The 22511-nt window shown below is 43.5% G+C and overlaps 1 protein-coding gene across 2 annotated transcripts in view; it reads left to right on the top strand.

Annotated features, from left to right (window-relative positions):
* The window catches only part of XYLT1 (xylosyltransferase 1), a 169439-nt gene that overhangs the window by 21160 nt on the left and 125768 nt on the right, over window positions 1-22511 (top strand). Inside the window, exon 2 of one of the 2 annotated variants that reach the window (XM_069029691.1) lies at window positions 21646-21684. The exons of the other annotated variant lie outside the window; for it this stretch is intronic. Within the exon in view, the coding sequence (XP_068885792.1) occupies window positions 21646-21684 (39 nt within the window). The remainder of the gene's footprint in view (window positions 1-21645; window positions 21685-22511) is intronic. 2 annotated transcript variants of the gene reach the window in all.

Below are 22511 nucleotides of genomic sequence, written 5' to 3'. Positions count from 1 at the left end.
CTGATCTGCATTCGGACGGTCCTTTACAGGCACTGCTTGGGATGTGCCACTTCAGTCATCGTGTAAAACCAGAGTTATCAATGTTGGCTCGCTCACAGTGTCTCAAAAGCAGCCAGCCTTGTTAAAATTGTACATTGCAAAGCCTGGCACTGCAGAGGCGTGGTGGGGAGCCCATCAGAACTCCACCTGTGTGCACCTGCCTTGGGCAGGCTGTGCCAGTGGGCTCTCAGTGCTCCCAGGGTGCTGCTCCGGGAGCTCCAGCAGCAGCAGGAGCGGGACACCCGCCCCAGAGGGCCAGGGCAGCTGAGCATCGCATCCCTCAGCAGCTCTGCTCAGGCAGGGGGCTCCTTGGAGCGTGTGCAGGCATTAAACACTGTCTCATCTGCATGTGTGTGAGCAGAGAGAACAAAAGCTTTGGAAAAACAAATAAATTTGCTTTTTTTCTGCCCAAACATTCTAGGCATGATGAACAGAAAAATAAATTAACTGGGCTTTGATAACTCTGTCTTCATCTGTGTATTTTTTCTGCCACATCTGAAGTTAACTTCATCTGAAGTTAACAGGCTGTGTGTCCTGCACACCTGCGGGTTTCATTTGTACTCTCCTGCACACGTACCCTGCTCATTGCAAGCACTTTTCTGTTTTACAGCAATGAGTTGGTATGAGCTATCATTGTATTGGTGTTGATGTCTCAGTTGCAGCAGGCTTGTATGTAAGGTGATGATCCCAAGCCCCAAATTAGGATGTACTACTCTTGCTCCTTACTTTGTTATTTGGAAATACTTTCAACATTGCTTACCTGCTTAAAACCTCTGTTTCACATGGTATGGGTTAGTGTGACAGAAGCCTTCCATGCTGCTGCTTAGGTAACAGAAAGATGAACACTTAAATGTGAGTAAATGACAAGGCAAGAGTTTTATTGGGTATAGGGGAGCTGTTCTGTGCTAGAACATTGCTGTTTCACCTGCCTGTTGAGAAAAGGATGGGTTTCTCATGCAGTTTTTCACTGCAAATCTAATTCATGCATGGCTGAAAGTCTTGTGCGGAGGGATTCTAAATGTTATGCAGAGGATTCCCTGAGGAAGTTCGATAAACAAAGCAGCAATATAGGTTATTGCATGCTCATTATGTGTTTGTACGTCTTTTTTTTAAAGGGAGTTTAGATGTGTCCTACATTGCAGATTTTGAGATTCTGATCCTTTGGATAAGGTAGCAGAGGTATTGTTAATGAGAACTGTGTTGGGTACAGCAAGGACTGTGGGTTTCCTAGTGCTCGAAATGATTGATGGAAGGAGACGAGCAGAAAAGCAAACAGCACAGGATTATGTTTCAGGGCAGAGCTTAAGCTTTCAGGAAGAGAAAGATTTTATTTTTGCTGAAGTGCCTGTCATGGAGATGATGCTAGTGTTGGGTGCCTCACTGTGTTCTGCCAGCCCCTGCAGACAGGTAGATGCTCAAGAAGACGAGCTCCCATCTGTGCTTCCTGTAAAAATCTTTCTCAGCTTCCCACTTTTAAACTTACTATCTTATGTCATAGCTCTACCTCTTCCTCCCTTTCCCTGGCTGTTAGCACTGTTCCTCGTCTTCTGACCACTCTTGGTTTTAGTTTTTCTCTTTCTCCCCGTGAATGCCAGCCGTGTGTGCTGCACTCTCGCTGCTGCAGCGCTTCCTCCTTGGGGTTTCTGTGAGGAGCCTCAGCCCAGCTTTGCTGGGTGCTCGTGGCACCCTGCCCCCGAGGCCAGGCCTTGGCTGAGCCAGTTCCTCTTTGCTCCGAGTGCTGCGTGCTGGCCACAAAACAGCACAAAATGGCCCAGCTGTGGAGCCGCCCAGCTCCGGCTCCTGTCACCTTCTGTAGCGGGGGAAATTGGACCAGCAGCACACAGAGTTGGGAGTGTTAAGGGTTAATGTGCCAGGCAAGTTACTGTTGTGGACCCCTAAATGGTCACTCTCAAAAGTGCTGCTTCTGCCTTTCAGAGGGGCAGAGTTGTCTCTGGGGAAGTTTCCTAATGTTTGTTGGCAAATAGAGTGAATTCTTGAAACTGGTAATACTTGCATAAAGTAACTGCCTGAATTTTCAGGGCAGTAAAATCAACCTTAGCCTGTGTCTCAGCCAGAGTATTGAGGAATTTCACATACAGACTGGGCTGTCAGTGTAGAATATCAGACTTACTTATTTATTAACAGAGCAGTTAACATTGGAAAATGCTGTTTTGCTGAGAATAGCACATGTTCACGTGTGAAAACTCACGGTGAGATTTTAAAGAACTCGAGACCAGAAGAGGCACTACTGCACTGCCACTATCCTGGCATTGTTGTCATCTTCTGTTCTACCCTACCACTTACAATATAGTCTGAATATACAGTACCTGGTAATGACTGTACATGTGGGATAATGTGGGCATTAGAGTAAATTCTTTATGTCCTAAAGTGAAAACACAGAAAATGTTCAAGAAATTTTATCTAGAATTTTCATAGAACTAAATTCGAATTTTTCAACTTCATTTGATATTAAGAATTATGGTTAATGTCAGAGCATCAGATTTTCTTTGTGCTGCAAGATCCATTTTCTGTCCTTGTCTGCAACAGTAGCTGAGCAGATACTTACTCGAACTCTAACAGTAGTGTCTGGAGTTTTGTTTTACTGTTTTAGTGTGTGGAAAGGTGTAAGACAATGTCTGTGTTTTTACCAAACGGAAAGAATTTCATCAGGAAATGTCTCCACTCCAAATACGTCCAGGTATTCTTTACTGCAATCAATACAGTTATTCATGGATTTCTGCTCCCCACTCTCTCGTGGCTATATTTAACATGTGTCATTGTACTGGGCGACATCGTTGTAAGAAAGCTGTGATTGTTGTAGAGATGTGTGCTGCAGTGAGGCCAGGGCTGAGCGCAGCCAGGGTGCTGTAGGAACGTCTCCTGCTCCTGTAAACATGAGTGGGGCTGCTCTGTGTGTTGGGTTTCGCTGAGGGCTGGTTTACATTCCTGTAGTGGCTGAAGTTGGCCAGCTCAGCACATCGTCCGTGGTGTACGTTCAGCACCTCACAGCTTTGCATAAATAATTGCTCAGATAATCTGTGTAGTTTGTGTAGTGCTGAAAACAATTTGCTGCTGCTTATGGCATTATGTATCTGCTTGTTGTGATGACATGTCCTCTGTTGACAGAGCAGATTTTATTTTTCAGGAATTTTGAGTATTCTGAAATGAAGTGACTTTATCTTTTAAAGGTCAGTTGTTACACAGACACAATTAGGAGCATCTTGGCTGTTTTTATTGACAGGGATGAGCCCATATCACGTGTGAGAAGCAAATAGTATATTTTATTTTATTTTTCTCTCACTCTTCTGTTGTCTCCAATTGATTTTCTGTTGAAATGTGATGCTAGGCAGTCAAGATACAAGATTTAAAGTGAAGACTGCTCCCAAGCTGAGCTTTGGGATTTTTGGGGTACATATGTGGAGCTCACTTCATTATGGGTGCAGTTACCCACAGTTTTCAAGAACTTCAGTAGAGTGCAGATCTCTGGCACCATCCAGAGGGCATTTGCCACTTTTTAGGTAAGTCCCAGCTGAATATTTGTCAACACTTGTAATTCTGAAGAGTGTTTGACACTTAAGCATACAGATGCCATTAGTTTTGAGTGAAGTTGGCTCCTTTCAAAAACCTCAGCTGTGTGTCCTTCAGTGAGATCCCTTCAGGACAGATCCCTTCACTGGGATCACCATTGCTTCCCACTTACATCATGTTGGGGATGCCCTTCATTCCCTCATGCATTTTCCCACTTAGTGGCCTGCCAGCATTACCTGCAAGAAGTTTTATTGCTCCATTCTACAAACACAGCATTTAAACAACATCAAGTCTGATGTATTGCAGATTTACTCAGGAAATGCTGCCGTGCATGGGATCTGGGGTCAATGCCTGACTTAGCAGTTTGGGTTTGGGATAGGTGTCAGTGTTGTGGTGCCTGTGTGGCTGTGCTTCCTGGGGCAAGGCAGGCGATGAGAGCATGGGCCAGGCACCCTGCAGTGGGTATCAGCTGCAGAGAGCTGGGGCTGGGACATGTCTGACAGGCAGCAGTGCTAGAGCTTGGTTATTTCCACAGTGTTGTTCTAGTAGGATGCAGTTTACTATGGCAGAGAGCAAGGGATGGCTGAAAACTGACTTCAGTTAATACAGTGAAATTTCTACCCAGCTTCAGGTATGAATTAAGTTAATTTTTTATTGCTAACTTTTATCTCCCTACATTTTTGATTTAATAGGCCAATGAGGAGTTGTGATTATATTCATTTCAGGTGTCATCCCTTTAGGGTAAAGCCATATTACATGATTTTAAAAAAGAAGATAAATCTTCTTGCAGAGATTATCACAAAAGTAATGTTTGTCATTTCAGTTGCTCTATTGCAGACAACAGATTGCAACTTGACAAGAAAATGGGGTTGCAGCCTTTTCTGAAATGCTGTCACACCTGTTTTTCTGGTAAGCATTTGAACTCTGAAAGGGCAAAAGCCCTCAGGCAAAGGAGGTACCTCTATGATATTTTGCTGAGATTGGGCTGTGATATGAATTTGAAATATCTGGGGTTTTTTTTCCCATCAAATTGTTTTAAATTGGATTAGGTTAGAGTAATCCACTTCATAGTAATGCTGGAAATCTGTAAAACTATCTGGTAAAAAGATTCCTGATTTTCTTTGACCTCACCACAAGTGTAATGCCTTGTAAATGTGTATGAATATGCTGCCACATCTGATGAGGAAACAAAAGGTATGCCCGAGGCCTCACAAAGGCTTGGTGGCAGATCTGCAATAAGAAATCAAGACCTCATCTCTTGGCTGCCTGAATCTGCCCTCATTTTTCTGGATCCATGCAAAGAGGAGCAGGCCTACTTTGTAGGAGCAACTCGGTTCCTCATGTTTTCAACTTGATCACCTAAACACTATTAACACTATTGTCTTAACCCTCCCCTCCTTTTTTTTAGATGAGCTGACTAAGCCTGAAAGTGGAAGTACAACTTTCACGCTTGAAGTGACAAGGTTATTGCAACAAGGATTTTACTAAATTCACAGCTGGCTGTGGTTTGCATAGTGAGCATAAATTAAACTCAGTGAGCTCTGCTGTGTTACCTCACTGACATAAAAGCTACGTCAGGCAGAAATACTTAAATACACCCTGCAGAAATCCCAAACAAGTCCTCTCCTGCTAAGCACTCTGTGGAGGTTGGTTTAAGTTATTAATAAGTTGCTTATCCTTGTTATTTTCTGATACGTGGGCAGGCAGTTGTGATTTTGTGAGCTACACAATTCAAATTGCTCTTGGCCACAGTTTTTAATGACAGCATGTAGAATATTTTAAGGAGCATGTGTGTGACCCTGAGCTGGCTTCATGGTTAAATGGCCATGGTGTGCCAGGTCATCTGTGACAAGTGGTACCACTGGCTTCCAGCTGTTGGCTGTTGTGGGGAAGGTATGAATAAGAACACATTAATTGATAGTCTGTGAGTGATCAACTTAGCTCTGTTATTTTTGTATGAAGCAAAGTAGAGAGCTTTTGCATTACATATTGAGGTGTAGGAGGGCTTTGCTTCTTTTTAGCTGGAGATCTTTTATCACTTTCAGATTACTCTGTGATGGCATACTTCAGACTCCTTCTCATACTGATATTCATACCTGACAGTAAAAAAGACTTGTAAATTAGGTTGCTTCTCTAACACCACAGTTTTGCTTTGCATTTGTTTATATTTTTGAGCACTAGACCAAGCAGGATGGGGTTAACTCTTGGTCTGCTGACTAGACTGGCCTTGCCTTTGGTTCCTTGGGGAGTGGAGCAGTGCAGAATGTCTCTCCTTCCCCATGCTCCTGCATTAGTGCAGATTGCTTCCACTCCTGCCCTGAGCGTGTCTAGTTACCTTCCACTGCTCTTTGCAACTTGCTCTTGATACAGAAGTTGCCCAGAGGTTTGAGATGTGGGTATCTGCATGGAATTAAGCAGTGTCTGATGTCAGCTCAGAAATAATTTAAATATACTATGGTGCAAAATTTTAGATCTGGTGTACATTGCATATGCGTCTGTTTCATATTGTGAATTTCAATGGGCTGTTTGTGTCTCTGTGTCCATTAAAAAGAACTTGGAAAATACTATTCAAAATGTTATGGTTACACTAAAACTGTTGGTGGCCTCCTAAAAACTGAAAAGCAAATACCTCCGTTGTTTCGTGTAGTGAAAAGTTGTGGCTAGTATTTTGCAAGCACTACAGACAAAATGGTGTGTAAGCAGAGACAATGTGGCAGACGTTCAGCTGGTGTCTCCGGTTAGCTCTGTCTCAGCTGCGTTTTGAGGGTTGGCTCTCTTGGGTAGCTGCTAATTTCAAGAGTCAGTCCCGGCTTCCTTTGGGGTTCAGTCAAGTAACTTTCTGTCCAAGGAAAAGAAAAGCAAGGCCCGGTAACATTCATGACTGCTTTTAAAGCCTCATAATCATCATTTGTTTAACTTGGCCGGCTCCCTGTGCGCTAATGCCGAGTGCTGGCGTCCCCGGGTGTCGCAGGCGAGAGCAGCCGGGCAGGGAGCCCCGTCCGCGCCGCTGTCCCCGCGCTGCTGCCGGGCTCCGGTGCCGCTGGCAGCCGCGGCCGGCGGCCTCCTTTCGCCGGAGCGCAGAACCTGCCTGCGAGGCGCCTTTGGAAGGACACGCTGCCTTGCTGCTGCAGAGAGAATTGCTGCTCCTCGGGGGAATAACAAAGTTAGAGCCCTGGTGCTGATGTTTTGGGATGCCGGCACAGCGAGTGCTTGCATCGTCAGAGCTCTCTGCCTTGCCATTAACAAGGACTGATTGTGCAGGACGGAAGGATTTGCCTTCAAGACCTGTTCTTGAATTGCCATTAGAGTTTATTCATTGCCTGATGCTTGTTCTTTTCCTAAGACACCATCAGCTGCCATACTTGGCTTTAAATTGGAAGGAATTAGTTTGTAGTACGTTGCTGTAAAGTGATACAACAATCTCCCTGTTCAGTAAAAGTCTGATTTATATGGCATTGTTTTCCTCCCAGGATGTACCTGTGAAAGAGCATTCTAATTGCTCTTACATCCCATGCAGTAAGAAAGTGGATTTTGGAGAAGTTAATACAAAAGGCAAAGTTACTGAATAGTTAAAGGGATTTATAAAGTGTTAAGCATTTTTAAAATTACACTTTTTTGGCTCCAAAGGTGATCAACCCACGTTACTGAATGTAGAGGTCTCTCTTAAAATTTAATTTTTAGTTTTTCATGAGAAATTTAGACTTAAGTCTTTTTTACAGCCTTAACAAAGTTATTGACGGCATAAAGGGCTTGCTCTGGTAAATTCAGAGACAGGTTTTCAAAGCTGTTGTGATGCAGAATAGGAAGGAAAATAATCCAGTCCATCTGAAGTTTTGTGAGAGCATTGGTCAAAAAAACTTTGCAGTGTGTCTCCAGGTGGGAAGGGTGTGGACATCTTTAATAGTCACTTACTGCGAGTAATGCTCTGGAGACTTTCATATCTGTGGTGAAGGATTAAAACCTCTTAATGGTAAAGAGGCATTTTGGTTGTATCAGGGTAGCGCTGAGCACATCAGTGTTTGAATGAATGAGTCCCAGTGTCCATGAAGAGTAATGCTTCCTTTCTTCTGCAGTGAAGTACTTATTAATTACATGTTTCAAACCTTACTTTATGGTACTTTTATCTCTTCATCGGTGATCTTCTTATCTGGATGTTTCATTACTTCCAGAAAAGCACGGCCAGGATTGATGTGAGCCGGACCACCCTGGCCTCTGCTCCTGTCCTCCTGAGGGCTGTCTGCAGGTTTTAGCTCTTAATTGCAGTACTCTGAGTCATCTCACTTCAGCATTGTAACTCCTTCTTTTTCGGGCTTTGTGTATTACTTTTCCTCAGCTAGCAATCAAAAATTCACAGGCTCATTTCCTTGCTTCCTTTTTCGGAAATGAGCTGTCTTTTTTAGCAGAACTTGAGGATAAGGCCCATGCATTACTATTTAAAGATCCTGATTAGCATATGTTGAAGAAGGTAATGAAGTTTCTTAACCTTCAGTCCATTAAAACTGATCAGGACATTAATTAAATTGCTGCTTACCTTAGAACAATGGTATTTCTTGCTTACTGAGAAAGCCCTGTCTGCAGATAGTATGAGCTCTGCTTCAGGGGGGGACAGGCATTCTCCTGGCCATTAAGGGATGAATGAATGGAGAGGATGTGTTTGGTTGCTTTCGAAGAGAGCTGTTTAAAAAGCCAGTGATTGCTATTTTGATGATCCTTTTTTTTTACAAACCTACCCCTTATATCCTTTCCAGAGCTGGATCTGGTGACTTGCTCTTTTTAAATTCAGATTAAAAACATAGCCAAAGTCAAATTCTGGTATGATACGTGATAGGCATGAGCAGTGTCAGCTCATACATACATACATACATGCATGATAGGGCAGGAGCAGTGTTGGCTCATATTCAAGTGGACTTATGGTTTATTTCCCCTGAAATGTCCAGTTTATTTTCAATCAGAATAGTACCAATACATGTAATGTTTTCTTTTAAAGGCTTATTAGTAGACCCTTTAAAACAAATAAAGCCATTGCCTTAGACAGAACTGAACCCTGTTGATAATCACATTGACAGATTTTGCTGTGGAAATTTTGTATTTTAAAACTTTTTACCTCTCTAAAAATATAATTACTCTAGGAGGGAGATAATGCTGAAAAATGGTGTTATTTTTCAAATATGGGAATCTTGTTATTTATAGTTTGAGAGGTGTTTGATATGCATTGACTTGACTTAAAGGAACTGTTGCTCTCGGAAGCTACCAGAAGAATGAGCTGGGGTGTGTTTCCTCTCAGATAAAACTGAATTTCCTATCTGCTGCCCAGCAGTCACCTGTCAGTTGCAGAATTGTTAGAATGAGAAATAGTTCAGATTTTTATTTTTTTTTGTCTGAAACACTTGTGTCTTGTGTAATATTGCCATTAGCAATGTAATGTTCAGTCAATTATCTGCCTCTGACAGAGCAACTGTTTATTTACGCTTTAGATCAGTGACGGTATCTTCAAGAAAAGAGATGTTGTACATGTAGCAATCTTTTTATTATTATTTTTTTTACTAAGCCTGGATGATCAGTCTGCACTCTTCTCAGAAGTGTTGGTTTGTTCCAGCAAGTAGGAAACTTTTCCTTATGCTTGGTTGAGAACTTGCCTGCAACTTCCCACTAGTTTACAGTTTCCATGTTGATTTACTTGAAGGTATCATGTCAGAAACTGAGTATGTACTTCTCAGTTTTAGTTTAAAATCAAATAAGCAAACGAACAAAACCCACAGTCATAAAGAAACAAACAATAAACCCAAACCTCTCCTCTGGGTGTTTGGGATGAACTGGCTTCATCCATTCTGCCTGTAGTTCTAGGGGAGTTTTTCTGTGCAGCTGGGGACTCAAGATGCTGGGAAGCACCCTTGAAATCTGTAAAAGTCATTCCTGTCTTGTCATATTTTTAATTTCCACCATAGTAACTCACTGTCCCAGATCTCAGCACTGACTTGCTGACAGAAGGTGCCCATGGTCCGTTTTTGTGGCCAGAGGCAGCCTGAGTGCAGGGAAGTGAGGGCTCTGAGCGATCCCACCTCAGCGATTCCTTGGTGATGGAGGAATTCCTCCCTGAGACAATGATGTGTCTGCATCCCCTCTGTCTGCATGCTCTCACGAATGCTCTGTGTTTTCTTCCACTAACTGAAAGGAAGTTGTAGTTTCACAAGGACCTACTTGGCTTTCATTGCATAAGGAAGATAATTTGCTTTGTTTTGTTCTGTTCTCTTGACAGGGTCAGCAATTATATCATAAAAAGGATACGGCAGTGATTCAAATGAATTAGTCAAAACATTTATCAAGATACTGAAGCCACAAAATCACACAATTAGTGGCGAAGCAGTAACAGCAGATGAAAGTTTGCCTTTCATCTCAATACTGTACAGGTTTTTGATTCAGAGAAGTAGAATAGAGAGTTAAATTCTTGAGCATAGGGGTAATTCTGTAACAAAAACCTCAAGTGACCTGTGTATTTGTAAAATATATATTTTACAAATACTCTGCATCTGCACAGTTGTAGTGAGATGTGCAAACGAGCGCTGTCCAGGCTTGGTAACTTTCTGCTGCAGTGCTCAGCCCAAGACAGACTTAGAAAGGAGCTTCTTCCTATGGAATGTTATGCTTGTATTGTGTTTGTATTCCACAAAGCTACAGCCCTTAAAAATGCAGTCAAGGAGTCAGTAGGAGACGAAAAAGAAATAGACTGATTTCAAATAGGAAAGTTTTAAGTGCTTCTGCTCCAGTGATGTCCCTCGGTCTCTTCTAATGTGTGTTATGCAGGAGCTCTGCGTCTTGAAGCAGGGTACTCTGAGGTCTGACTACTGTAGATTCAGGCCAAAGGCTGAGCCTTTATGGCTGAATTTAAATGCCTGTTTTTGTCTCAGCCATGACTGTTACATGGAGGTTATATGCCTCTGTGCCACAATATGTTGATATCCTTGTAGCCTGTCTTCTGCTCTAACCTGGGAACAGTGTAACTCGGGTCTCCTTAAGCAGCTATTGCACTTATTTAGATGCTTTATTACAGGTTGTACAGAGAGCCTGTATTAGCCTGTAAGTTCAGCCTTCAGCCTCCAGCAAATAAGATACTTTCGGCCCTGGGTTCTAGATGCAACAATAAGGTACTTGTTTATATGGTTTTTCAGGCTGCATTCAGAGATGCTAAAAGTGTAGACAGATTTCAAATGATGATTTAATTGTTTACAAGTGAGTGTTTTCTGCAGCATACAAAAGAGATGAACTAATCCCCAAAGGCTTTTTGATATAACTTGAACAGATGATTTCCTGACATTGTTATATATCCTGGTTTAAGGCGATGAATAATTAGCTATTTAGGTTTAAAAAAAAAAAATACCTTGAGAACTAGATGTCAGCTGAAAAGCTGTCAGTAAATTGGGAACAGCTTTGCATGTCAAGTTGATTATAGCAATGAATAAAAGGAATTACAGGAAAATGAACCATGCAGTGTGCAGTTTTTAACTTCAGTCTCCCCACAGTTTCTCCCGTCTCATTCTCCAGATTCCTAGGGTGCTTGTGATACTATCAAGCTGTGGAGTTCACTTTCACAAAATCTTTTACTGTGGGCAACTTTTTCTTATTATTTACTCCTCTTCATCAATGTGCAGAGACTTGAAACTTTACATTCGAGGATTTCCCCCTCCAGCCCCAAGTGCCATTAATAGCATCTTTTGTCTGAGTTCCTGAAATCTGGAAGGCCACTTAGAGCACAGCTTCAGTTCCAGGCAGCTGCCTGGGATCAGGCAGGCGGCTCGGCCTCCCCTGCACATCCTGCAAGCTGCCAGGTTTGTCCTGCAGTAGCAGAGATCATTTTATGTTTTCCAGAGTGGATTGGATGTAACAGAGCAGTTGCTAGGTCTGAGCTGAGTGTTTGTGAGATGGTACTGAGTGAGTTGCAGTAAAGATTTGTGGGGCCTTTTATTCACAGCCAAATCCAACCCAATGCTCTTGGTAGAAAGGGTCTATGGACATACAAGCTGATTAGGATCTTACAAATCTGTTTCATTTAAGCAGATGGGAGTGAATTAATGTTCTTTGAATTATTCAGCTTGAAAATAAAATTGTGCATCTCTATTAAGGTTATGAATTTAGATGGGCTGAAATCCTCTGACACCTCCACGTGTGGAAGCAGCACTGACTGCAGGGCAGGGAACGGAGATGCTTTGGCAGGAACTGAAGGACTTGTGTTTGTGTTCTTGCATGAGCAATTGCCACCGTGGCATGTGAAGGCCAGTGCAAAGTGAAGCTGCTGTAGGGCCATCTGGATGACAATTGCTGTTTACCAACACACAATACCCGTCTGATGAGTAGACGTGGCAGATTTTGTCTCTCTGTCATCATGGTGACTGTAGTGAACCAAAGCAGTGCTGGGAGTTCCAGGAGAGAGGGGCTTGGAGCCTCTCCTGGCAGAGGCAGATGTGCTGTTCATGCAGAGGTGGCTTATTGAAAATAGATTGCAGATGGTGTGACAGCAGTGCTGCACAGAAGAGGGGTTAGAGGGAAGGAAAAGAAGAAAAACTGGAAATTAAGGATGGGGATGAGAGGTTCCTCACTGACTGCTTTCCCATTCAAGCAATGAGCAGCAGTTGCTTTGCACTGGATATTACTGTAACCCTTTCTTTTGCCTGTGCACATTTCTGCTCATATTATCAAATGTGTGATGTGGAGCAAGGCTTGAGTAAGAATGGCTTGAAATCATGGGGATTGGGTGCTGTTACCGTGTCCCATCTCAGTACAGCGTGTGGACTTCAGCTCGTCACTTGGTCGTGTTGGAAATAAATGATGCTTTGGGGCTGCAGTGATTTTCATAGTGGTGCAACACAAATCCAGTAGCAGTGTGCACTAGTATGGGGATTCAAACCTGAGCTCCTACAGTGTATTATGGAGTACTTGGCTGTTTATGAGGGGCTTAATAGCATCACATGAATGGATTGGTAGCTAAATGAAGGATTGACGAAGCTAATCTCTGTGAGAATCCTCTTTAATGAGTTAATGAGGTGTTCTTATGGGCTCCCTACACACACAGATGCTAATGAGAGTTTTTCTAACTTACCAAGTGATGAAACTTGGATCTGCATCCAGGCTGATAATAAAAATGATGGATAGGTTCTGTTATTTGGGAAAAATATGTTTTAGTTCTGGCATGAAAACTGCAGAAGGGAGCCAAAACTGCTGTTCTATCTGCATATTCTTCATCTTTTCCTGTAGCTTATTGATAAAACTCAAAGTCTAGTGCTAAACCCTCAGTACTTCCAAAGCTGAAAATCAGCAGCTGTACTTAAAAAAAAAAAAAAAAAAGTATCTATTTCATCCTTCAGAGATCAGTGTTACTAAATTCTGTGTCTAAAAATTTCATTCAAAATTTTTCAAAAAGTTGTTTGTTTGTTTGGGGTATTTTTGTCATGTCTGTTGTTTGTCTGTTGGGAGTTTTTGTTTGTTTCTTTCTTTTCTTTTCTCCTCCCCTGTCATAAAGATTGGAATGTACTAAGTTCATGCAGAGGAAGTGTCTGGTCCTAAATGGATTTATCAGGGACTTTAATCCATAAACCCACAATTTTTTAAGCTGTATCAGGGAGATCATGAAAACACAGCTTGGTGGGATTTAAGGCATTGTGTTATTTTTAGTAGTGGGATTTTTTTTTCCTGGCTGTGCTTGAATGGGAGGTCTCAGCCTTCCTCTTGTCAGTGCACTCCTGCATTCCTGGCATGTGCCAAGGGCTGTGTTGCTGCCACACATCTCGTTTGGCTCTCGGGCAGCACAAAGTTCTGTTTATTTTCAGGGTGGCCAGTGAGGGGGAGGAGATGAGCAGTGTGTGGGGCTGTGGGTCGGGGTCAGGGCGATGGATGACAGGCAGCTGTGGCTGGAGCATCTCGGACCTGCCTGCCAAGGATCTGGGAGCAGGATCCTGGTGCTGGACGTGTCTCTTCACCTCACGGCAGCCTTGCATCCATCAGACACAATCGAGCTTTAGTGCAATCATCAGATTTTGTTGGTGTGCTCTTTAATCCTCGTTTCAGCTCATTAATGAATTTGTTCAATATGACCTCCCCTCAGCTCAATACAGTGCCGTTTATCATTATCATTTGTTTACAGTCCTGCAGCCAGCTCTCAATTCCAGAGCTGTGCTTGCCCCTTCCCAAGTCTTTCTGAATTAATTTTTCAATTAGGATTTCGTGAGACACAGATGCTGTCCTAAAATCTGGAAAATATGACCTCTGCTGTGTATCTACTCCCTCTGTAACTCTATCAAAGAACAAATAAAGCAATTAAATTTGTCTGGCAGGCTTTATTCTGTATGAAGCTATACAGGCTTCTTCTCATTCTATTACCCTCAAGATTTTTAGCTGGATTTTCTTAACAAAGCTGATTTTCCCTTGTCTTTTCCCTTTCCCTCTGGAAAGACCCAGGGCTGTGTTCCTAGCCTCTTGGTGTCCTCAGTTTTTTCTTTTGAAAGATCCTTCTCATAAGAATAGCAGGATGGAAAGGCTCAGGGCATGACCCCGGCTCTGTGCCAGGCTGTCCCTCTCTGGAAGGGCCCTGGGTGGTTGCAGAAGGGTTCAGGAGGGTGAAGACCTGAAGCTACTGCTCACAGCAGCATTTGATGACTCCCCAGTGTGGCTGCCACTGGACAGTGGTGCTTTGCTCTGCTTTGAGGGCAGGGACTGCATGGGTGTCTTTTTCTGTGTGCAGTGCAAAATCTGGTGAAAATGTGCTTCCTTTTTGTTGTTGTTATTGGGGTTATGCCAACACCAGTTAAACTGGCCCACCAGCATCTCTCTCTCTCTTTTCCAAGTGCTTTGACATGGATTTCCAGCTCGATTACCTGCGGTAGCTGCAAGTGCAGCTTGTGCTGACCGGCTGACTTCTGCTCACAGCCTAGCAGCGCCCCACTCAACTTTGAAGCTGGCCCTGCCCTCTTCTCTTCAGCTGCTCCTTTAACTTTGGAACATGTTCCTTACTGTGCAGGCTTTAATTTTCTTCTGCTAACTTGTCTGGCAACTTCAGATGAGCCTGATCTTTGATTTTTTTACAGTGTCCTGTTTCAGATAATATTCAGACAGATTGTTCTCATAACGGATGACAACTGGAGTGGTTGTCAGACAGGACATTTTTTCCCCTATAAATGCAATGCTTATGCTCTCAAGTGAATTAGTGTCTCCTTCCATGTGGTTTTTTTATGTAGATGTTTAAGACACTTGGTAACTCTATAAATATAGACTCCTCCAGCTCTATTAAAATGTTGCATAAGGACATGTGTCATTTTTTTTTCCTCCTTTCTGCCACTAGAGCTACAAATAACCCACATCCATGAGTGTAATTACACTCAAAATCATACCCAGGCTGTACCTCCTGGGGTGCCCTCTTGGAGGCTTCCATAGCAGCATCCGCTGGGGAAGTGGGCATGAAGCTGTGGTTCACAGCAGCGAGGGCGTGTGGGGCTTTCAGAGATGAGCTGGGGCACGGGGGAAAAAGATCTTTGTCAGTAGCATCCGGTACGCTTTGCCATCTCTAAACAACCCAATTATATTGATCCATTAGATTAGAGTTCCTTGTCCTGTTACACATTAGCATTTCATGCTGAAATTCATTTGCTGCCTGAAACAAACTGTGCAGTTTGTTAGAACAACTGAACAATGCAGCAAAGCTGTGGCTCCTGCCAGCTCTTAATAAATTATTAAGGAAAGCAGGACAGTTGGCCCTTGCTGTGAGTTGGTCAGATGTATCATTCTTAAGCGCAGATTTGGAAAGTGGTGTTGGAGCAGCTGTGCTGCATTGAGGTGCCAAGGCTGGAAGATAAGTGAGCCTGGAGTTAATAAGTTAAAGCATTAACTGTCTGTCACTCGTACCTGTGAGACAGCTTGTCTGGCCTGGGGAGCTGACATACTCAAAATGTCAAAGCAGTGCTTGGACAGCAGCATCTCAGTGGCCAGACATATTTTACAGACGTCTGGGAAAGCTCCCTGCTGCTATCAATGTGCTGCAGTTGCTGGCCCTGGATATGTTCACAGGTCTGTGCTGAGCTGGCTGCAGCAGATACTTTTCAGGTGGTAAAAGACACCGAAGATAGGAATAATTCCAGCTTCATGTGTAACTGGAACAGTATTTAATAGACAGAAGCTTCAGTGTATGGCTTAAACGTTCAGTAAGATAGTATGGATTAATTTCGGGTAATGGTTTTTATGGAGGTATTAGGGAGTTCTGGGCTGTTTCTGGGCACTGACTGTTATTGCAAGGTAAGGAGTAGTAGGTGTTGCTGCTGCTTAGGTTCTGTAAATGGCTACATTCTTCTGTACAACTCCTGCAGACAAGAAAACAGTTTTATCTTTACTGAAAAGCAAGGAATTAGCAGGTCTTAGATTTAACTGAGCTGCTCTTCCACTGCTGGAGAAGCACGCGATTGTTCATTTGTTACTGCTGCTTGCCTTCTTATCCCGTCCCTTACTGCTGTCTCTTCCTTCCTATCCTCCTTCTCCTGGCATTGCTGGGCACCTCCCTGCTGTGCCAGCACAGCTCTCTTTGCTTAGTGGCATGAGCTGACTGAAAGGACTGATTCAGCTGTAAAGTGACATAGAACAAATCAATAAAACTATAAAAGAACTTTACAAGCCAGTGCCCCTGTGTGTCTCAGGGTCCAGCTGCACAAAAGATGGAAAACCTGCTGCAGTGCAAGTGCTGAGGTTCTGGGGTGAGGGCACCTGTGACTGGCACTGCTGCTGGGGGCCACTGCCTTGTGCCAAGCCACACACAGAGCCGTGCTGCCTCCAGGGATGGAGAGAGGGGACTACAAATGAGTGAAAATTGTCCATCAAGTATAAAAAAATCATTTGAAGTTCCTGGCTCACTGGCCAAAGCTGAACAGAGCTGTGTGGGAGCTAAAGGTGAGCAGTCCAGAGGTGATGGGAGGGGCAGTGAGCAGGAGGTTTGTCTGCAGGAACAAGTCCAGTGCAGCCAGCAGCACTCAGAGTCTGAGCCCTGGGCTTTCCTGCAGTCAGGCTTAGGTCATGTGTGATTGCATTGAAGCAATTCAAACCTGGTGTCTCTTGAAGCCGATGGAAAAACATCTTTTGTGGCATGGGGGAGAGACCTGTCTTGTGGTCAAGGTCCTAGACTTTGCAGGTTTCTCTCCTATTTTCCATGTGACTTTGGAATACTTGGTTTATTCGTCTGTATCTCAGTTCCTCCGAGCCTTCCTGTCCTTTAGTTTTGTTTTGGGAAGGTTGCAAAGTGTTTGAAAACATGTCTGTTTCCTTTATGGGAGTGAGATGTTAACCCATCATGAAAAACACAGTAGCCAAACCCCAGAGCAGAGTTGCTGTTCTCAGTGTCACCTTTCAATAGTAAACAGTCTTACCCTGATCAGTCTTTAAAGGTGATCAATGTGTCAGGCTGTTTATACAGCACTGTCATAGTGTTTACTCTCCAATTCCACTACAGATTTCATTTCATCACAAGTACTGGAGATTAATGATTCATAGCACTTGAAAAATGGCAGTCTGAAATTTCAGATGGGATGATTGCTGACGTCCCCTGAGGTTTAGTTGTCATAACTCTTGTGGTTCTGTGTCAGGCTGCTGAAACCTGCTAGAATTAAAGTGGAACATACACAGACCAACCAAAACTTTGCTTGGAATGCTGCCAGTTATTCTGCTGGTTTTTCCTAAGTGTTTCCATGTGATAATTTGCTCTCTTACCTTTTGTTAGCAGCTAATAGTCAGTGAGAGCCGGCAGGTTGGACAAAGCAGAGGTTGTACCTTTAAAAAAACCAGTGTGTACCCTCATCCCTCACATGTGGGCTATTGCTGTGCACATTGTCATCCATAACCGTGCACAGGAGCTGGAGGAGAGCTCTGGGATTTACCCAAATGTGACATTTACTTGGCACTAGTGATAGGCAGATGATTTTAAGAACGTGCCTCTTTCTGCAGTAAGAGTGAGTCTTTCTTTTAAGTTGCTGACTTTGAGCTTGAATTTTAAAACTATTTTTTGCAGGTGAAAATCCACTTTGACTATATTTATGTCCTCCCACCTTCTCTGCCCTCCTCAGCTTCCTTATTGCCTTGCTTAAAGAGGAGAATTGGGATGGATTTGCTGCAGCTGTGTTTTGGGGACCCTCAGGTCAGCTCCAAGAGCTGTGCTGAGTGTGGTACCTGTAACTGCACGAGTGAAGCAGGAAAGTAGAGTGGGCAGTCGGGAATGGGATGAAAGAAAACACCTCTGTGCAAGGCAGAGGTGGCATCCAGAGGCAACCCAGCCAAGTTTCACAGTCAGTGGAGTGCAGGCTGAGGCAGCAATGTTGTCCTGTGTGAACTGCAGTTGGGAGAAAGCTTTGGGTTTTTCCTCTCACCATCTCTAGCAATTGTGCAAAAAAGTGTGAGCTGGGGGAGGAGCTTACCTGGTTTGTTCCTACTCTTGCCCCTAAAAGCCAAGCTTCATTTTCTTCTCAGGTAATTTGTAAGTGGAGGTGACATTTGAGTTGTGTTCTAATGACGGGGCAGAACAGTCCCCCTTGCAGTGCTGCACAGTGGTGGCAGCACAAGTGAATACCACTTACCACAGCCAAAATGAGGGGGAAAATATACAGGAAAAACTGTAGGTCACAGGCCCATGCTGATACATCATGTTCCACATGGTGAAATAATGCCATTCAAAACCTGGTGTCATAGGTTAGCAAGCGTAGTCCCGGAAGGGATATCCTTGCTAAGGGGTGCTTACAGCTTCCTCTGGGACCTGATAGAACCTATCAGCTGGCCAGTTTGAATATGGACAATTCTTTAAGCCACTTAAAGTTGTGACCGCCTCTGTGATACACACTTAAGAATAGACAAACTCCCCCCCCAAGCTCTCTCTCGTTTCCGGCGCTGGCACAGGTGGCTGCAGGCCCCGTGCAGGGGCCAGTGGGCCCGGCCAGGCCCTGCTTGGGCCAGGCCGGGCCGGGCCACGGCCAGCCTGGAGCCATGGGCCTGTTCCAGCTGTGGAACCCCCCCCCCCACTGCCTTGCCGTGGGCAGCCGGAGCGGCTCGGAATCCCCCCCTCCACTGCGGCCGAGATTCAGCAAAGCGGCGCCTCTGTCCGGCAGAGGTCAGTGACCAACTGCGATAAGCCACATTCCAGCTGTAAGGCCGAGGTGAGATTAACCCTTTTATTGCTGTGAAGAGCTGAAAACCTGAGGGAAGAGAGAGAGGAGATGCTTAAAGCTGAAAGTCTGTTGTGAAGCTATGATATATCAGAGTATCCTGTTGTAATTTCATGAAGATATGGGGGGTGGAGTGTTCAACTCATAAGCAGAAGCACCTGCGCTGAGATAGGCAGATGCTGACGCAGCTGTAATTTCATGAGAAGTTTGGACAGAGAGAGATGAACCAGATGAACCAGATGAGGACTTTTGCTCCAAAGAGGAAAGGAGAAAAACCTCAATTCCTAGAGATGCTTCCAGAGATAGTTTTAAAGATGAAGATGACCCTTTGCTCCCAGGGAAGGAGAAGGGCCTCTGTTTTTCTTTGTTTCTGAACAGCTCAACCTTAAAATTGTACCCCAGAAAACTTTCAAGAGTGGACCCTCGAAAGCAGTTGCGGGAAAAGCTGCAAGTCGGGGGAAGGGACTCACATCGCAAGCAGAGAGACTCCTCTTCCTGAATGGACTGAACAATATTTGGAAGTGGGTGGCTGTCTCGGTGTGATACTGTTTTCATAGCATGAGCAAAGAGACTTCTCTTTCTAAATGGACTGAACAAGGTTATTATGGAAGTGGTAAACAGACTGAACATCTTAAGGGTTGTCTTTACATTGTCAGTGGGAGAAGGGAGGAAGGTGGGAGGAGGAGGAGAGTTCTAAAGGTGGTATAATTTTTTTCTTTTCTTCTTTTAGGTCTGTTAATAAACTTCTTTATATTCATTCAAGTTGGTGCCTGCTTTGCATTTCTCCTAATTCTTATCTCACAGAAGATAAACAGTAATGAGTATTTTAGACCAAACCACTACACTAAATTGGTGTTTCCGCCCGGTTACAAACCCAACCCGCGACACCTGGTTTATATTTACAGCTTTCATTGGGCCAGGAAGCTTTGGAAATTAGTAAATACCATAAGAAGTCCGTTCTATTCAGGAGATACTGGACTGAGTTTGTCTAGCTTTTAAGGAGTCTGAAGCCTTATCTGTTACAGGAATCCCCTGATCTTTCCAGGATGTTTTATACATTCAGTAGTAGCTACTTCCTCTTATGGAAATATTGCCATTTGGAAGGGAACAGTACATGTTGAAAAAGCTTTTGTCTGCAATCAAATTGGCACTGACTGAGAAAATCCAGATGATCTCCCAAGGGGGAGCCTGTGCAGCTGAGCTGTTCTTTGTTACAGCAGTATTCTGCTTGTTGTATTTAAACACACTCTGTATTCTATCTGCCCCACACACCTGCTAATGTTGTGAGCCTCCTGCTATGATATAAATGTTGTGACCAGACTAGCACTGCTTAAGAGTCCAGCTGCAAAATGGATGTGTTTGTCCCTGCTAAGTCCATATGAGAAGAGCTGCAAGTGTTGCCATCATTTGTTTTAGAGTAAGGCTGCCCAAGGACAAGAGTCCTCTCACCTTCAGATGATTTTTCCCTCTTCTAGCTTAGCTGATGACATGATATTTGGATTTCATTGAGGTTTCTCAGTTTCCTTCCAGTCTTGGTGTCAGATAATATCTACTACATCTGTGTCCTAATGGTACTCTGGTGCTAAATGCAACCTTTCATCAGCCTGTTCTAAGCTAGCAGTGGGACAGAGGTAATCATGGGCTTCTTCACCTGTGCACACTGTGCTGCCTGACCCATGACTTGCTGAGTGGGGAAAAGGTGTGTCAAGGCTTTCAAGGCCAATTTCCTCCTTAACCTTTTTTTCCTGGATTGATAGCTTGTTTCTTCATTAGTATATTTATGGTGATTGTTAAAACAAAAGCTGCTTTATAGGCATAATTAAAAGTAAAAGGAATATATTGTTTCTTGGAGGAAGCCCACTTTTTTTTTTTCATTCTATTCTGTGATTTAGCCAAAATGAGAATCACAATGGCTCAAAACTCAAAATTAGTCTCAGGAGCCTGATAATCTCATAAACAAGAATTTTCTAAACTAAAAGTGTCTAATTGAGACAGATGTGATGGATTTAAGAGAGAGCACCATTGACCTGGTTCTGCTCTGTTAGGCTTTCCAATTAAACAGGATGTGGAGAGCAAGACCTTGCAGAGTAATACCTGGACCAGCAGGACTGAGGTTTTAAATGTTCCTTATACTTTAAAAGATGTGCTTTTAAAGATTTTGCTTGAGTGCTAATCCCAGAACACTAATGATGGGATTTCCTACAGGGATGCTATCTCTTGCTAACCTTTTAATTAACAGGCTAAATAGACGATTTTGTGCTTTTGTGTTTATAAGTTCTTTAATGAGGTTTGAATCCTCTTGCCAAGCTAAGCTAAGAGTTCAGGTTTTGACACCAAGGAAGATGCTAGATTGCAGAAAATGTACAGTGCACATGCATTATAATGTGCAGAGCTGGAGAGGAGTGTTCCTTAGGAAGAAATTTAATGGAAAACAAAATAACCACAGCTAACTGCAGCTGTTGGGAGGAAAAATTTTGCCAAGGATGTGGCCAACCTTTTCACCATCAAGTCTTTATCAGCTTTCTGAAAAAGTCCTAATGCCTTGAAATTACAGGAGCACCAGTCAAATATTGATCTGATCCAAAACCAGTCAGCTGCAATCTAAGAATTGTAAAAGAGCATCAAATCAAAGATGTGAGGGCCTGCACATGGCCCTTTGGTATACTCCTGTTACTGCAACTTTTTTTGCTCATCCAAATATTGTAGAGATTCTGTAAATTCTGTGTGATTTCCAGATGTCTGGAAAAGTGGTAAATCTTGAAAGAAAATGAAAAAATAATCCTGCCATCCTTGTTGAAGCAGGTGTGTTTGTCCTTGATATCACTACTTTAGACCACTAACAGCTCAGAACACTTCTCTTCCGCTGTTCCAGAGTAATGGCTGTTTCTGTCTGCTCTCTTTGTAGATTGAACCTCCTAGTCCCTACACCAGCTTGGAGACTCAGGTTAGTACTACCCTCCATCCCACTTCTTTCTGAAAGAGAGGGCTGGGCTGGTGCTGCCCACCATATTTATGGTATCTGCCCCTGCTGGTGTTCCTGGAGAGGGTGCAGGTGTAGCAGCCATAGCAATAACTCCTGGCATGACTGGCTGGGCAAGGAGAGAACCAGATTCCTGACAGGAAACAGTAGGTGCAGATGGTGAGGAAGGACCTGGTGTGAAGCTGGACGACAGCAGAACTGACTTGTATGTGTTGGAAGAGAGGACACAGTCTTCCAGGCAGAGTGAGCATCCTTTCACGGTGTTCTCATTTCTTTTTGTACACTTTTTGTACACTCCCAGCATTTTCCCAATCCCTGCTGCTGGTTTGTTACGCTCAAACATTTGTGCTGCTGATTTTTTCTTTAGACATTACAATGAACGGTAATGAATCTGTGGAGCTGCCTGGCACCAGAAGGTCAAAGTGACAGAAGGGATTTTACAAAGTCACTGATGCTTTGATTTGTGTTTTCTAACAAGGCAGCATCATTGATTTCCATTCTCGCTGATCTTTGGGAGACAGCAAGGGCTATGGAACTTGCATACTGAAGATGAGTGTTTATTCAGGACACATTGCCAATGCCCCTGAGTTACGGCATAAATATTTCTACCTTTGTCTTCTGCTGGCCTTTCTCTGGGGAAAGCTTTTGACTGTTTTGTTATTTGTTTCAACAAGCCTACTACATCTATTTTATGGACCTCTCTTCAGAGCCAAGTCCTTGTGAGTCAAAACTGGCAAGGAAGGATCACACAGAGTTTGTTATACACAGCGGCATTGTAAAGTGGTATCAAA

This window comes from Aphelocoma coerulescens, chromosome 14 (assembly GCF_041296385.1).
Source record: "Aphelocoma coerulescens isolate FSJ_1873_10779 chromosome 14, UR_Acoe_1.0, whole genome shotgun sequence".
Taxonomy (NCBI): domain Eukaryota; kingdom Metazoa; phylum Chordata; class Aves; order Passeriformes; family Corvidae; genus Aphelocoma; species Aphelocoma coerulescens.
Note: the sequence above shows the minus strand (reverse complement) of the source record. Positions and strands in the feature narration are given on the sequence as shown.